The sequence below is a fragment of the Chiloscyllium punctatum genome, chromosome 4 (assembly GCF_047496795.1).
Source record: "Chiloscyllium punctatum isolate Juve2018m chromosome 4, sChiPun1.3, whole genome shotgun sequence".
NCBI lineage: Eukaryota > Metazoa > Chordata > Chondrichthyes > Orectolobiformes > Hemiscylliidae > Chiloscyllium > Chiloscyllium punctatum.
In genome coordinates, this window is record NC_092742.1 from 46,458,863 (window position 1) to 46,474,479 (window position 15,617).

The 15,617-nt window shown below is 40.5% G+C and overlaps 1 protein-coding gene across 14 annotated transcripts in view; it reads left to right on the top strand.

Moving 5' to 3' along the window:
- The first annotated feature begins 388 nt into the window (after nt 1-388).
- The window catches only part of mark3a (MAP/microtubule affinity-regulating kinase 3a), a 178,308-nt gene continuing 163,079 nt past the window's right edge, over nt 389-15,617 (top strand). For 3 of the 14 annotated variants that reach the window (XM_072568570.1, XM_072568571.1, XM_072568572.1), the window contains exons 1-3: nt 393-1,176; nt 7,339-7,533; nt 13,971-14,024. In XM_072568570.1, the coding sequence (XP_072424671.1) occupies nt 1,126-1,176; nt 7,339-7,533; nt 13,971-14,024 (300 nt within the window). In that variant the 5' untranslated portion in view covers nt 393-1,125. Of the gene's footprint in view, nt 1,177-7,338; nt 7,534-13,970; nt 14,025-15,617 lie in introns of all 14 variants that reach the window. The other 11 variants (XM_072568581.1, XM_072568584.1, XM_072568583.1 and 8 more) reach the window with 7 other exon arrangements.

Consider the following 15,617-nt stretch of genomic DNA (forward strand, 5'->3'; position numbering starts at 1 on the left):
CCCTACCTCCCCATCCCCTCCCCCCTATCTCCCCATCCCCTCCCCCCTATCTCCCCATCTCCTCCCCCTCTCCCTCCCCCCTCCTTCCCCAATCCCCAATCCCCAATCCCCTCCCCCCTCCTCCCCAATCCCCTCCCCCCCTCCCCCCCTCCTCCCCCAATCCCCTCCCCCCCTCCTCCCCCAATCCCCTCCACCCCCACCGTCAACCCACTCCGACCCCTCTCCCACCCCCCCGAGACCCAGCCTCCACTCCTTCCCCCTTCCTACCCACCCATGAGAGCCAGCCCCCTCACCTGTCCTCCCTCCCTCCCTCCTCCCTCGCCTCGCTCGCCTGCCTGCAGTCCACCCCCTCCTCCTCCTCCTCCTCCTCCAGCCGCCCCTTTCCGCTCCCGGCAGCTGGTGGTTGACGCGTTTCCTGCCGCAGCGCTGGGCTTGGCGAGTAGTCGGAGCCGGGGCGGCCATTTTCACCCGGTCCTTCCCTCTTCCACCCCCAACCCCCCCAACCCCCGGCACCTCCCTCTCCCTCCTCGTCCTGTCCACCCACTCCTCCCCCAACACCATCTCTCTCCACCCAGTCAGCCAGCCACCGACCTACCTCCCTCCTCCGCTGCGATCTCCATGTTAGAGGGTGAGGAGTGGCGTCCGAAAGGTCCTGTCTCTCACGTCTGGAGCCGGGAAGCGGTGCAGCGGCGGCCGGTGAGCGCTCTCTCCTCTGGCCGCTGAAGCCGGGCCTTGTTACCGAGGCTGAGGGCAGTGAAGTGGTGGGACTGCAGCAACAGCAGCTGCTTCTCTGAGGGGGAAAAGGTCCGCGAACCGACCAGCGCCTGGAAACGGACCCCGCTTCAATATCTCTTTGCACATCGTCTAGATTGTTGTTTTTTTTTTGGTGTGTTGTGTGTGGGGAAAATGTGGACGCACCGAAAGGATATTCGGCTTCATTAGGCGGTGTGTGTTTGGTGGACGGCTGCTGGATGTCTCCGGCTGCAATCCGCCGGGCCGACTTCAGTTGAAGCCCGTCGCTTCTCAACATTTCGCCACTCAATGTCCTGTTGAGTCGAGTCTTCTGCAATTATTTGGGCAACGGTGCTAAGTTGAACCAGGAGGGGCAAAAAAAAAAGAAACAAAATGTCTACTCGAACGCCATTACCTACAGTGAATGAACGTGAAACAGAACATGTAAGTAATCTTTATTGGGGTTCAAGAGACCCCTGGAAGGGGAGCACAGATAATCGGACTCCTTGTTTGAGCGACTAAAATGACCAACTTGGCCTTGGTCAACGTGTGAACCTGCCATGGTTTGGAAATGAATTGCCGGTGAACTTCAATAAATGCTTTGTGTTGGTTTCGTTTGTAAGGCTTTTCTGGAAGTTTGGGGTGTTCACTTTTAAGTCGTTCGCATGTTCCTGATGCTTGGATTCTTAAAAAAAAATTCTTGCTGTGCTTCTTCCCTTCACGTCTCGGCCCATGTCAACACGGCACAAGGAGGTCCGACAGGTGTCAGGACACATCACTGAGGTGTTAGGTTTGACCGAGTTAGTTTTCACGTGAGCCGCTATGTCATGTTCATGGAATTGATGTTCAAAAAAAGGGAGTGAGTATATTTAATAACAGGTCTCGTTGTGGTGGTTTTAGAATACATCATACTTTTGAGGGAAGGACAAAAGTTGACCTAAGCATTTAAAGCCCAACAGTTGTTACTAGACTTAATCTTTTAAGATGGGTTAGCATGCCTTTTGCAAGATCAGAAGGTATCATGAATTCTTCACTTTTTGTATTGCCTTATAGGATTAAAAATGATCACATCATTATGCAGAAAGTAGTTTTATTTCTAAACAACTATTGGAAAGATGTTGTGAAACTTGAAATGGTTCAGAAAAGATTTTCAAGGATGTTGCCAGGGTTGGAGGATTTGAGCTGTGGGGAGAGACTGAGTAGGCTGGGGCTGTTTTTCCTGAAACATTGGAGGCTGAGGGGTGACCTTAAAGAGGCTGAGGGGCATGGATAGGAGTTCAGAACTAAAGGGCATAGGTTTAGGATGAGAGGGGCAAGATATAAAAAAGACCTAAGAGGCAACTTTTTCATGCAGAGGGTGGAGCGTGTATGGAATGAGTTGTTAGAGGAAGTGGTGGAGGCTAGCACAATTGCAACATTTAAAAGGCACCTGGATGGGTATGTGAATAGGAAGGGTTAGGAGGGATATGGGCTGGATTCTGGAAGGTGGGACGAGATTGGGTTGGGATATCTAGTTGGCATGGACAAGTTGGACCGAAGGGTCTGTTTCCGTGCTGTACATCTCTATGATTCTATGAAATTCTACTACTAATTGAAAATATGTTTTTATACTCAGGATCGTGGGGGACACTAAATGTTGTTGGTTCCAATGCTCACATAACACCTGTATAATATGTATTAAAATCTTGTACTATCACCAGGAACTGAACATACTATAATGTGTTTGTAACTCATTTCAACTGTGAATACTGATATAGGTATTGTCCCTTTAAACTGAACTCGTCTGAAGGCAATGAGAAATGATAGAGTTGAGCAATTTCTGATGTCTGTAATCTCATTCCAAAAACCCAATGAATTACTTTTGAAGTGTACCCACTAGTTTTGTGACACATTTGCCGTCTTGCTGTGTGCAAGCTATTTTCGCAGGTAAAAGGGACGGCTGGAAAATGGGAAGCCTTCAGGAATGAGATAACGAGAATCTACAGAAAATATATTCCTGTTAGGGTGAAAGGAAAGGTTGGTAGGTATAGGGAATGCTGGATGACTAAAGAAATTGAGGGTTTGGTTAACAAAAAGAAGAAAGCATATGTAAGGTATAGACAGGATAGATCGAGTGAATCCTTAGAAGAGTATAAAGAAAGTAGGAGTATACTTAAGGAAATCAGGAGGGCAAAAAGGGGACGGGAGATAGCTTTGGCAAATAGAATTAAGGAGAATCCAAAGGGTTTTTACAAATACCTTAAAGAACAAAAGGGTAACTAGGGAGAGAATAGGGCCCCTCAAAGATAAGCAAGGTGGCCTTTGTGTGGGGAGCCGCAGAAAATGGGGGAGATACTAAGTGAGTATTTTGCATCAGTATTTACTGTGGAAAAGGATATGGAAGGTATAGAATGTAGGAATACAAATGGTGACACCTTGCAAAATGTCCATATTACAGTGGAGGAAGTGCTGGATGTTTTGAAACTGGTAAAGGTGGATAAATCCCCAGGACCTGATCAGGTGTACCCTAACTCTGTGGGAAGCTAGAGAAGTGATTGCTGGGCCTCTTGCTGAGCTATTTGTATCATCAATAGTCTCAGGTGAGGTGCTGGAAGACTGGAGGTTGGCTAACGTGGTGCCACTGTTTAAGAAAGGTGGTAAGGACAAGCCAGAGAACTACAGACCAGTGAGCCTGACGTCGGTGGTGGGCAAATTGTGGGAGGGAATCCTGAGGGACAGGATATACATGTATTTGGAAAGGCAAGGACTGATTAGGGATAGTCCACATAGCTTTATGCGTGGGAAATCATGTCTCAAACTTGATTGAGCTTTTTGAAAAAGTAACAAAGAGGATTGATGAGGGCAGAGCGGTAGATGAGATCTGTATGGACTTCAGTAAGGCGTTCGACAAGGTTCCCCATGGGAGACTGATTTGGTTAGATCTCACGGAATACAGGGAAAACTAGCCATTTGGATACAGAACTGGCTCAAAGGTAGAAGACAGAAGGTGGTGGTGGAGAGTTGTTTTTCAGACTGGAGGCCTGTGACCAGTGGAATGCCACAAGGATCGGTGCTGGGTCCACTACGGTTTGTCATTTACATAAATGATTTGGATGCAAACATAAGAGGTACAGTTAGTAAGTTTGCAGATGACACCAAAACTAGAATTGTAGTGGACAGCGAAGAAGGTTACCTCAGATTACAACAGGATCTGGACCAGATGGGCTCAGAATTGCAGATGGAGTTTAATTCAGATAACTGCAAGGTGCTGCATTTTGGGAAAGCAAACCTTAACAGGACTTATACACTTAATGGTAAGGTCGTAGGGAGTGTTGCTGAACAAAGAGACCTTAGAGTGCAGGTTCACAACTCCTTGAAAGTGGAGTCGCAGGTAGATAGGATAGTGAAGAAGGCGTTTGGTATGCTTTCCTTTATTGGTCAGAGTATTGAGTACAGGAGTTGGGAGGTCATGTTGCAGCTGACATTGGTTAGGCCACTGTTGGAATATTGCATGCAATTCTGATCTCCTTCGTTTTGGAACGATGGTTGGAAACTTGAAAGGGTTCAGAAAAGATCTACAAGGTTGTTGCCAGGGTTGGAGGATTTGAGCTATAGGGAGAGGCTGATCAGGATGGGGCTGTTTTCCCTGGAGCATCAGGGATTGAGAGGTGACCATATGGAGGTTTACAAAATCATGAGGGGTATGGATAGGATAAATAGACAAAGTCTTTTCCCTGGGGTCGGGGAGTCCAGTATTCGAGGGCATAGGTTTCGGGTGAGAGGGGAAAGATTTAAAGAGACCTAAGGGGCAACTTTTTCACACAAAGGTTGGTACATGTATGGAATGACTGCCAGAGGAAGTTGTTGTTGTTGGTACAATTGCAAAATTAAGAGGATTTGGATGGGTATGTGAAGAGGAAGGGTTTGGAGGGATATGGGCCGGATGCTGGCAGGTGGGACTGGATTGGGTTGGGATATCTGGTCGGCATGGACGGGTTGAACCGAAGGGTCTGTTTCCATGCTGTACATCTCTATGACTATGACTATGACTATATCTAAGACCTAATGGGTTGTTGAATTTCATGTTGTCCAGGACATTGGAGGCTCTCTTTGGAAAAAGTGAAGTCAATCCCTCAACATCTGAATAAGAAGTAAGGTTCAGTTGTTAAGTTAGGTTATATTCCATCGCTGGTAATGGCAGCAGTAATTTGAGTTGACCCCTTTACTGATGATGTTAGTTCTTTTGTTTGGTGTTTTTTTAAAGGTAATGGCTTAACATTAGCTTTACTTGTGGAAGGGGAGAGCAATTAGGATTTTGCATGAAACTAGTCTTGTGTAGCATTGGAGTCTGTTCTGAACATATGCTAATATGAGATGCCTTTTAGATTTTCCAAAGTGCTTCACTTTTTAAAATATAGACACTTGGAATATGCTTGTTATTTGTCACAAGATCCCAACAGCAACAAAGGTAAAATATGTTGAGCTGTTTTAGCAATGATGGTTGAATTGCAAAGTTTAGCCAGGAGGTGGTAAGTCCTTCCCTTCAAGTTGCTGTAGATTTTCACAGTCGCATCCAAAATCTCTTGTCAGTTTTTTTTTATTTTAATAAACTGAATTATAGTTTTCAGCTGTAATGTGACATTTTTCTGTCGCCTGAGACAACAGAAGAATGCTTGGATTATCCAGAAACTACTTGGTGATTTTTGAGTTACTGTAGCGAATGTGGCTGTGCTGTCCATCACTTGGCAAATATAAACATGCAAATTTTGGTTTGTAGATTTGGCCAGTTTATGCAAGGAATGGGGACATAATGGTAATGTCGATAGACTAATAATCCAGAGACATAGGCTAATAATTTGACATACTATTGGAATTCAAAATTTACCAGCGTTTATGAAATTGAAAGCTAGTTTGTTTCATAATCATTTTTACTGTCACTGTACAAATCCCTCTAGTTCACTAGTGTTCCTTTTTAGGGAAGAAAATCTGTATCCTTACCTGATCTGGTCTACCTGTGGTTCCAGACCTACAGCAATACGATGGATTCTTGACTGGCCTCAGAGATAGTCCAGCAAGCCACTGGTTCAAGGGTACTTAAAGGGTAGGCAACAAGTGCAGGCATTTCCAATGCACCCACATACCATGGAAGAATAAAAACTGTATATAGCCGTGAGCATGGAAAAATGTTGTACGTTTGGGAGAAATGGCAATTTCTTTACTGCCAAATTATCACCTGTATTGATGCTATTTTTTGCTATTTGAAATTTTCATCTAGACACTTATCATTCTTGGTCATTTCCATTTTGAGCAATGTTATACTTGCCAAATCTCTTATGTCAAGCAAGTTGTTAAAAGATTCTCATTATATTCCTTTTAAAATCCTCCATTGCTTTGACCCAGATTACTTTTTCCAGTGAACTAATCCAGCATCAGCTTACTCCACATTCCACATTGACAGCTGCTTCTTGAGCCACAGGAATGTAGGAGCTGTTTCTCCCAGCCCCTCTGTCCTACCACATCCCTTAATACCACTAAGACTGTTCTCAGTACTTGCTCCTTCAGTCTTTACTTGTTATCTGCCATACTAGACAATGTTTTGAAGATATCTCTCTTCATACTGGGATTCCTATAAAAATGAAAATTCTAAAGCTATTAGCCCTGCAACCAGTTATCTTTACTGCCTTTTCGTACTTGCGCATTAAACTTAGTAATAGAACATGGACATAAATTAAGTTAAGCTTCAAAAAAGTCTCTAATTTCTAGCGAAGATCACAAAATCACTGAATTATGCAGTGCAGAAGGAGGCTGTTCATCCCATCACATCTCCAGTAGTTCTTAAAACATTTTTACTTGGTGCCAAATTCCTGTTTATTCCCTGTAACCATGCACATTGATTATTTAAATAGAAACAATGCCACTTTCTGGCAGCCCATTCCAAACATGGGCCACTTTGCTGTGTGATACTTTTCTCACCTTTTTTTTCTGATTTTTGTAAAACATTTTAAAACTGAACCATGGTTCTCGATCCTTTTGAGAAAGATTGTTTCTTCCTATCTACTATTAGCTCCTCATGAATTTGCAAACTTTTATCCAATTTCCTTCCACCTTCTGTCAAAGAGAAACAGTTCTAACTTCTCCGATCTGTCCCATTAACTGAAGTATGTCATCCCTGGAACTATTCTTGTAAATATCTTTTGCACTCTCTACAATACATTCACCACCTTTCTAAAGAGTGGTGCCCAGAACTGTGCACAAATTCCAGCTGTGGTCTAACATGCCCTGTATTGTTCAACAGAGTTCCTATTCTTAGATTTGTGTTCCTATTAATGAACCCTAGAATATTATTTGCTTTTCATTTTTAATTTAAATCTGAGAATCCTATAAGTTTTCAATGGAACTTTCAAATGTTGCTTGAAGAGGAGGACATATCTTGACTGGAGGGTGATTTCATTTTGGCCTTAGTTTAAACTGAAAGGTATTGCTTTCCAAGTACACGTCGATACAATAAATACTTGAATTTTTCATTCCTTTATTTTAAACCTAGATATCTGGCTTCGTTTACTTTAACCTTTTTGTCTAAAACTTCTAAAGCTTTTCAACTAATATCCTTGTTTTCCTCCACCTCAGCACACTTCGCATGTGGATGGCCGTTCAGAGGTTTCTTCGCGGTCAACCCGTTCTGGAGGCGCTCGATGCCGGAATTCAATTACATCTTGCGTCGATGAGCAGCCACATATAGGAAACTATAGACTTCTGAAAACTATTGGCAAAGGAAACTTTGCCAAGGTGAAGCTGGCTAGACATATCCTTACTGGAAGAGAAGTAAGTTGGTCTGTAATTGTCTTATGACTTATTCAGTTCGTGGAGATCAGCATACCAAATTTTCTTTATTACAGTTTATAATTTCTTTTCATTCTTAAGTTGACACATTGTTTTTTCTCTGGCTCCATAACACACATTTCTGAACTTTTAGGAAATCTGTCTGAGCTCTCTCATATGCCTTTTTATAATTCCTCTTGCTTTTGAGCAAATGTGTACCTTTTCACTTGGAACCTTCCATTATGATTCGCTTAGGAAGCTCACCACGTGATATTGTACATGAACCAGCTGAAATATTTTCCTGTTTACTTTTTAAGTAAACTCACTCAATTATGTTTCTATCTTCATGGGTTGTAGGTAGAGTATCCCCAGGTCATTGCCATAAAACAGTTTAATTAAAGAAAAATTTAAATTGATCCTTTCTAGACTCTCACCTGATGTACTAGTCACCTATTCTAGATATTAGCAAGAATGCATATTTTCACAGCACTAACATCATTTGCTATCATTTCCAACTCTCCTTTGTCTCAACGAAACCCTTGTCAGTGTTGTTATAACCTTCAAGTTCAACTTCTCCGAAATGATCTTTGTTAACTTCAATGCCATAAGCTCAAATTTAACCTAAACTGCACTACCTGTATCCTATCCTACATTAAGCACTTAATGTCCTCATCTTTGTTTATCTTCATTGTCCCTACTATGTCCCCACACATTATCTTGAAAATCATGTTTAGAGTCCAGTGTACAATAACATAATGGCGATTGGACAGTTGATCCTGAGGTATGAAATTCAATCCTACATTGACAGGTGGGCTATTTAATTCTGTTATATTAAATAACTGAGATAACAAGCTAACATCCATAATTGTAAAATGGAACTTCTGAATTGTTATCAAAATCCACCTGGTTCATTTGATATTCTTTAGAAAAACAAATCTGCCATCCTTTACTAGTTTGGCCAATCGATAGTCTTATCATTCCTAATATCTGCAAGTTCTTTCAATCTTGCATCCCACTTAATGAGCTTTACTTTTCTACTCCTGTCTTAATTTTTCTGCCCATTCCTGATCATTACCATTTGTAGATCCTTCAGCTATCATGGCCTACAATCCAGAAATGCTGCATATAAACCTCTAACCATTGTTTCCATTTTTCTCTAACAAAAGCAACTTCTCCAATGTCTATCCTCCTTTCCTAGTAGTATCTATTGCTTAAAGTTTGCTTGTATTCTTAATTATATGCTGCCTGCCATCTTTTTAGTATTTAGTGGCACAGTGAAAATGTCACTGAGCTAAAACTCCAGGTTCATGTTCTGGGAACATATGACCATAAGAAATAGGAATGAGAGCAGGGCATTTGGCCCCTTGAGGCCTACTCTGTCAATCAGTCGGATTGTGGCTGATCCAGCATTCCTCATATCCATTTTCCTGCTTTTTGCCTGAAATTCTTGATTTCCCGATTGAATAAGAATCTATCCATCTTAGTCTTTAAATATACGCAAGGATTCTGCCTCCACAGCTGTCTACGGCCAGGACTTCCGAAGATACTCAGCACCCCATGAGAAGAAATTCTTCCTCTTCTCAATCTTAAATTGGCACGCCTTTATTCTGAGATTATGCCCTCTGGTCCTGGAATCTCCCATTAGCTGGGTGGGGAGGGGGGCGGTGTTTGGGATGTAACCTTAGCATTTATCCTTTCAAGTCTGTTTGGAACCTAATATCTTTCAATGAGATCACCTCTCATTCTTCTAAATGCCTATGGGTAGAGTTCTGATCTGTTCAACTTTTGCTCAATGGCAATCTCTCCATGCTGGGGATCATCCTAGTCAACCTTCTCCCATCTGCCTCCACTGAAACAATATCTTAGATGAGGGGAGTAGATGAGGCCCCACCTGTACCTTGTACAGTCCAGTCAGACTTCCCTGCTGTTGTATTACAAACCCCTTGAAATAAGGACCAACATTCCATTAAGTTTCCTGATTACCCGATGCACCTGTATGCTAGCTTTGTGTTTTGCATATCAATTTGACACATCACCTCTGTAGTGATAATAATTAATTCTTCCCTGTATTCTTTAGTATTAATTTGATGCTCAAAGAATCTTCCACCATAAAGTTTGATGCGCAATATCTGCCAATTCCACTACCATTCCCTTGTTCCCCATAACTGTCTCCCTAGATTCATTTTCTAAAGGACTTATCTAGTTAGTGTTTTAATACAATTTTATTTAAACTCTATAGAAACAGGTACTTAGTCCAACTGTTCTATAGTAATAATAAGAAAAGCATATTATTTTGAATAGTCCATATTGTTTAACCACTGGTTTGATTTTTCAAAATTTAGTTGACTCCACTGTCTGTGCTATTTCTTTCTGGTATAATAGTATTTTACAGCACATAAGGAAGCTCTTGAATGGTCCTGGCTGTCTGTACAAACTACATTTACAGGCTGTATACAAGCTACATTCACCTGTCTTTTTGCATACTTTTGGGTTTTTTGGAAAAAAAATCTGCTTCCCTGTTTAGAAAGTATAATTCTGTTTCAATCACAGTTTGGCAGAATGTACCATTTCTTAACATAATATGATGCAATACCAGTTGTTACACTGTAAATGTATTTCATTAGCTGTAAAGTGCTTTGGGGTAATCTGAGATCTTTGAAAGGTGCTGTGTAACTGCAAGTCTGTCTTTGTGATTGATGCTTATTTTTAGTCTTTTACTTGATGCACATTTCTGTTAAATATTTCCAGTGTGAAAAATATTTCTCATTGATTTACTCCAGCTATTTATCAATCTTTCAGCAATAAATCCCACTTTATGCACATTGAATTGATTATTTAAAATCAGGGTCCCTTTTTTCTTCTTGGATGGCTCTGAATTAATCTAATGAACAATTGACCTATACTGATAAGGAAGGTCTCCAGCTCTGGCTCTGTGTTGGTTAATTTCTTTTCATTTGGGTTGTTTGATTATTGGACTTGGAAAGAAAGAATAGGCCAGAGTTCGAACTTGCAGCATGGGTTGGTACTTGGGATTTCAATGTTGTGACCATTTTAGAGACATGGGTAGAGTAGGGACAGGAATGGTTATTGCAGGTTCCGGGATTTAGATGTTTCTGTAAGAACAAAGAAAACAGTAAAAGACGGGGTGGTGTGGCACTGTTAGTCAAGGACAGTATTACAGTTGCAGAAAGGACATTCGAGGACTCATCTACTGAAGTAGTATGGGCTGAGATTAGAAACAAGAAAGGATAGGTTACTGTGTTGGGAGTTTTCTGTAGGCCTCCAAATAGTTCCAGAGATGTAGAGGATAGGATAGCAAAGATGATCCTCAATAGGAATGAATGTGATAGGTTAGTTGTTATGGGGAACTTTAATGTTCCAGATATTGACTGGGAATACTATAGTTCAAACACATTGGGCAAAAACTGACCCATCTAATGTGTGCAGGAGGGTTTACTGACATAGAATGTAGACAGACCAACAGGGACAAGGCCACATTAGGTTTGATACTGAGTAATGAACCATCCAGGTGTTAGATTTGAAGGTAGGTGAGCACTTTGGTGATAGTTACCATAATTAAGTTATGTTTGCTTTCGTGATGGAAGGGATAGGTATATACCACAGGGCAAGAGCTATTGCTGGGCGAAAGGCAAACATGATGCAACTAGGCAAGATTTAGGATGCGAAGGATGGGGAAGAAAACTGCAGGCGATGGGCACAATTGAAATGTGGAAATTTTTCCAAGACCAGCTATTGCGGGTCCTTGATAAGTATGTACCGGTAAGGCAGAGAGAAAGATGTCAAGCGCGGGAGCTGTGGTTTACTAACTAAGTTAAGTCTGTTGTCAGGCGGAAGAAGAATGCTTATGTTAGGACGAGATGTGATGACTCAGTTAGGGTGCTTGAGAGTTACAAGTTTGCCAGGAAAGACCTAAAGCGAGAACTAAAAAGAGCCAGGAGGGGACATGAGATGTCATTGGTGGCTAGGATCAAGGAAAGTCCTAGGGCTTTTTATAGCTTTATCAGGAATAGAAGAATGACTAGAGTAAGATTAGGGCCAATCAGACATAGTAGTGGGAAGTAGTGCATGGAGATAGGGGAAGCGCTAAATGAATACTTTTTGTCAGTATTCACACTAGAAAAAGACAATGTGGTTGAGGAGAATACTGAGATACAGGCTACTAGACTAGATGGGATTGACGTGCATAAGGAGAAGGTGTTAGCAATTCTGGAAAGTGTAAAAAAAGGATAAGTCTCCTGGGCCAGATAGGATTTATCCAAGGATTCTCTGGGAAGTCAGGGAGGAGATTGCAGAGCCTTTGGCTTTGAACTTTGTCATCATTGTCTACAGGAATAGTGGCAGAAGACTGGAGCATGGCAAATGTTGTTCCCTTGTTCAAGAAAGCGAGTAGAGACAACTCTGGAAATTATAGATCTGTGAGCCTTACTTCAGTTGTGGGTAAAATGTTGGAAAAGGTTATAAGAGAGAGGTTTTATAAACATCTAGAGAGGAATAAGTTCATTAGGATAATAAACACGGTTTTGTGAAAGGTAGGTCGTGCCTCAGAAACCTTATTGAGTTCTTTGAGAAGGTGACAAAGCAGGTGGATAAGGCTAAAGCAATTGATGTGGTGTATATGGATTTCAGTAAGGCGTTTGATAAGGATCCCCACGGTAGGCTATTGCAGAAAATACGGAGGAATGGGATTGAGGGTGATTTCGCCGTTTGGATCAGAGATTGGCTAGCTGAAAGAAGATGTTGGTTGATGGGAAATATTCATCCTGGAGTTCACTTACTAGTGGGGTACCACAAGGATCTGTTTTGGATCCACTGTTTGTTATTTATATAAATGACCTTGATGAGGTCACGGAAGGATGGGTTAATATATTTGCGGATGACACTAAAATAGGCAGAGTTGTAGGTTACAGAGAGACATAGATAAGCTGTAGAGCTGGGCTGAGACGTGGCAAATGGACTTTAATGTGGAAAAGTGTGAGGTGAGTCACATTGGAAGGAGTAACAGTTATGCAGAGTACTGGGCTAATGGTAGGATTCTTGGCAATGTAGATGAGCAGAACGATCTCCGTGTCCAGATAGGTAGATTCTTGAAAGTTGCCACCCAAGTGGTAAGGTTGTTAAGAAGGCATACAGTGTGTTATCTTTTATTGGTAGAGGGATTGAGTTTTGGAGCCATGAGGTCATATTGCAGCTGTACAAACCTCTGGTGTGGCCACATTGGGAGTATTTCATACAGTTGTGGTCACCGCATTATAGGAAGGATGTGGAAGCTTTGGAGAGGGTTCAGAGGAGATTTACTAGAATGTTGCCTGTCATGGAGGGAAGGTCTTATCAGGAAAGGCTGAGTGACTTGAGGCTGTTTTCGTTAGAAGGCAGTTGGGAGGCGACTTAATTGAGACATATAATCAGAAGGTTAGATAGGTTGGACAGTGAGTGTCTTGGATGAGTATTGGACTGCATGATTTATGATAAATATTTAACACTTCTGAAGACTACAGCAGATTCCATAAGAGAGAGGCAAAATACTCAGTTTCTTTTTGCACAGATTTTGCCAGCCCTGTTGAGTTCTCCAGCGTTCTTTGTTTGTTACAAATTCAGTACTCGGTCAGTGTAAAGAAGGCTTCTCTTTCTGTCATGAGAAAAGCCTGATATAAAGCCTGCGATTATAGGATGAAGTAATGTTTGAAAATCTAATAGGATAGAAAATAGTAGACTTATTTTAGTAGTTAATGGGTTCAGAGGCATAGATTTCGATTTAGAAAAGCGGACTGGAGAGCTCCTCTCAATTGTGAGACTTCATTTTGATGATTACTACTTTGTTCTGCATTGTGGTAACCAAAACTCTGTCATATTAGAGCGTTTAACTAGCATATTGTACAAACTTTGAAATGACTTCAATAAATATTTCTTTCATTTTTGGTATTTAGTTCCCACCAGTTTTTCTGGTTATTTGTCACTGATTATTTGATCCATATTCAATGCTTTAAATGTAACTGTTCACTTTACTGGTTTTATTTTTTCCAAGTATATAAGTGATTGCATTCCTTTTCAAATTTTTAACTGCAAAGTTGTTTTTTCTGATGCTTAACACAATTTTTCCAGTCTCAAAATATGCTGTTCGTCTAGTTTTTTTAAAAATTGATAACCTCATCACTGTGACCATTCAGACGTGCCTGTGCATCATGAAACAATGAATCAAACTATCTTGGAACTCATGTTCAAGTTTTATCTTGGTTAAAATTTGTTTATTAAGAACCTGATTATTACTAAAATCTGTCATGTCTTTGCAATCAATTTCAAAACCAAAATTGAGACACGTTATTAATAACTAATTATCATGTTCTTTGGTTCTTGTTACATAATTCAAAAATATTTTGATTTTAAAAATCAAATTTTTAATTTATTACCATTTTTATTACTAGGTTGCAATAAAAATTATAGACAAAACACAGCTGAATCCCACCAGTCTGCAAAAGGTAAAGACTTTTTGTATTCTTTTTGGATATGCATATTTTCTTTGAATTGCTTTTTTTTAAGCTGTATTTGTAATTCATTAATTTAATGTGACTTCAGGAATCTGTGAATGTAGCTGAAGCTGTGAACATAAGCCTACTTTAATATTGGTAGGCCAGTTTGCATTGTTGTTCAAAAAAAGGCCGAATACATCAGAGACAGCCATCTAATTATATCATACAAGGTTTAAAAGCAGGTGTGTTTTGCAGGAAAGGAAGATATTTGAAAGGTATAATGTGTAAAGTATTTGTGGTTGGTTATTTTGTCTATGACAGGTGATGAGGTGTTAGTTTTTTTATGTTCAAATAGCATGTAAGTATTGCCAGCAACACAAGTTATTGTTGCCAGCATGTAATTGCCCTTTTATGATGTTGGTGACTCCTCATCTTGAATCAGTGCAGCTCAATTGATGGAAGTATGCTTGGTGCTGTTAGGAAGGTAGTTTCAGACTTTTTAACCAGTAATCGTCATGAAGCGGCAATGTAGTTCCAAGTCAGGGTTTTGTGTGTGTGTGTGTCTTTCTTTAAGCAACATATGGATTAGCAGATCAAATTAGGAAAGGTAACCTGGAAAATCAAATCAGTATATGTTTGTGCTCAAATCATTTATTTTAGAGTTTGGATTTTGAACTAGTGACATCTGAATTTTTCTCTGTCAGAGTGTTTAATGATTAATTTGCCTATATTTTTGGAGCTTTTTTTACATCCATATAGAGTCATCCTGGGGTTGATCATGGATATTTTTTGCATTGAGTTTTATGATTGGGTAGAGTAAACATTTCAGTTAGAATTGTTTTATTTATTGGGAGGTGAGGGTGGAGCATAGCTTGGAAATCTTTGGTTTCACTTTGCAGAAGTCCTAGTTGGATTTAGATGTAAAGACAGTCTCCTCCTGTAGAAAGCAGATAATTCAGAACAAGTCAGGAAATGATTACCTCAGTGCAAGGATTTTAGTTTGAAAACTCCAGACGAGAAGTGTTTGGTTCAAACTCTGAAGGGGTTACTAAAAGCTGGGAAAGCCTAACTTATGTGTGAGTAATCAAGGAAAAGGCTATCAAACTCTCAAGATTGGAAATTTGAAGTGACTAGTAAGCCAAGCCTATAGGTGTGATTGAGAAGAAAATTCTTACTGGCGTTTTGAGGTAACGGTGTTGGCGTAGATGGGATTGTATTTTGCCTTGTCTGAATCTATCAAACTGAGTAGTGTAAATAACTTGCTTTATTTTAGGTTACTTGAATTTTTTTAATGTAATGAACTTCTGTTGTTAAAACTCAGATCTGCAACATTGCATGCTTGTATTTCTGTGAAAGGCTGTTTTTTAAAGTGATGTATCAAGCCAGATTTCAGTCTAGGATCTGACTTGTTCAATATAACATTAAGTTGGGATCATAACAAAAGCAAAATGGATAGAGGAAAACTTGTATGATGAGGTCCACTTGGGTTTTCAAAATTTATTTGCTGAGTACCAGATCAAAAGTTTCTATTACCTGAAAAGAGGACAGTGGTGAAAGCAATAGCCTATAGCGTGGATGAAAGATTGGTTAATTAACAGTATG